Source organism: Homarus americanus, unplaced genomic scaffold (assembly GCF_018991925.1).
Source record: "Homarus americanus isolate GMGI-L3 unplaced genomic scaffold, GMGI_Hamer_2.0 scaffold20771, whole genome shotgun sequence".
NCBI classification, from domain to species: domain Eukaryota; kingdom Metazoa; phylum Arthropoda; class Malacostraca; order Decapoda; family Nephropidae; genus Homarus; species Homarus americanus.
Window position 1 is genome coordinate 14,008 of NW_024725097.1, and position 1,952 is coordinate 15,959.

The window sequence follows — 1,952 nt, forward strand, 5'->3', positions numbered from 1 at the left end:
GAGAACAACGCAGGACGAGACGGGGTTAAGTGACAGGAGTGTGATGCACGCTAATCTTTTATCATTATTGGTATCACAGTCTGCATAAGTGGGCTGGATTTATGCAAGATTACAAAGATTATAAAGTAGATAAAATAAAGTTTATTCAAGCAGCCTTCGCCTTACAGTGAGATAAAGAAATTGTTTGAGCTGTTTGCTGAAAATGTACAAATTCAAGTAATATGACTGCCTTTGTTCTCAGACTCCTCAAATACGAAGTAAATTAGTTTTTTTTATAAGTAAAGGATAGAGTAAAAATGTATAAGGTGTTTACCTCTTTATTATATTTTAATTCTTAGACATAATGTGGCATTTAGAAGATAAAAGGGGAGACTCATATCCACACTTACTGCCATGGTCCTAAGCTGGTCTACCCTGACAGGATCTCAAACAGGCATGTTTACTGCCTCTGATAATTCATAATTTTTGGGGGACAATAATGCACATATTAACATTTATTTTTATAGATTTTTACTGCGCGATTAAAGGGACAACAAATGTTACATGAAGTATGACATTATACCTCGTAGTCCATATTTTTTTGTATTTTTTGTAATGCAACTTGTTCATTCGTAAATATATATATGTACAGATATAACTTTATAGGCATTGGCAGATAACAGTTTGTAATTAACTTGTTTTAAGTGTGAGATGTTTTCACAAATTTCTTCTTAAATCAGAAGAAGCAGCGGTAAGCCTTTTGTATTGTTTTAGTTAATTGTCAAATGTCAGTACATAACCATATTTACCACGGTTCTCTGACGCATCGTACTGGCGAAGCTGGAAGTTAGAGGCGTCCGGCCTGGTGCCTGTTGCCGATGGCGAGAAGGAAGATGATGAGGACCTTGTTGAGGCAGTTCTAGTGGAGGGAGACGGGAAACTGCCTTGAGGTTGTGCAGTGAAGGAAGTAGAAGATGACACCGCTGTGCCGGGGGCCGCTGGGCTGCGGAAGGTGGCAGATGATGGAGAGCGAGATGGAGGAGGACCACGTGAAGTTGACACTTCCTCAGTTTCAAAGCCGATGCCCTCACCTGCCCGGAATCGGTGAGTGCGTCGAGTGCCGTCATCGTCTACCACTGTGTAAGTGCCACGGATATTGCCGTCGGCGTCTGCGCTCTCTGAGCGTGAATATTGCTCCGAGTCAAAGGCGAAGTTATAGGAGGCATCAGCGTTGGAGTCAGCGAGAGGGTCGACGAAGGGGACCTCTTGAACAGGGACGATTCTACCTGTTGGTTGACCGGAGGGTGCTCCTGGAACCGCGGGTCCTACAGGAATGTGATCACCCTTAGCAATAAATCCTGTACGGGACCCAGCTTCATATTCAATAGCTCGTCGCTGTCCATCATCAGCAACAAAGTCGAAGTTTCCCACCACGTTGTTGTCTCTGTCACCTGATTCTGCTCGTGAGTGACTGGACGTTTCGTAAGCAAATGAATAACTTCCGTCAGGTGACTGTTGGCTGCGAGTATTGGCAGGTTCGAACTGACCTGTGTATGGGCGTGCTGAGGGACGTGAGGACGGGGAGCTGTACTGAGTTTGTGAGCTTGTGAAGCCGGGAAGACGTGGAGCAGATGGTGAGCGAGAGAAAGTTGGGGTGCTTGAGACGGAAGAAGGTAGGGACGCTGATGGACTGCGGTAAGGGGTTTGTGATGATGAAAATGCAGATGATGTAGTTTGAGACTCGGAGTGTGACTGTGGTGCTCGTGGAAGGTGATCGCCTCGAGCCAGGAATCCCGTGTCACTTCCAGCTTCGTAAGTGACACTGCGTCTGACACCGTCGTCAGCCACGAAAGAAAATTTTCCATCAACATTGAGGTTAGCGTCAGCAGACTCAGAACGTGAGTGATCACCAGCGTCGAAGGAAAAAGAATAAGAAGGATCTGAGCTTCCAGTACTTCTTTGGAAAGACACGG

General features: G+C 45.3%; 1 protein-coding gene across 1 annotated transcript; it reads right to left on the reverse strand.

Moving 5' to 3' along the window:
* Nucleotides 1–303: 303 nt before the first annotated feature.
* Nucleotides 304–1,947, reverse strand: LOC121864736 (the record flags this gene model as incomplete). Its single annotated transcript, XM_042363893.1, has 1 exon — nt 304–1,947. A coding segment is annotated over one exon (1,194 nt), but the record flags the coding sequence as incomplete, so codon positions are not given.
* Nucleotides 1,948–1,952: the final 5 nt, after the last annotated feature.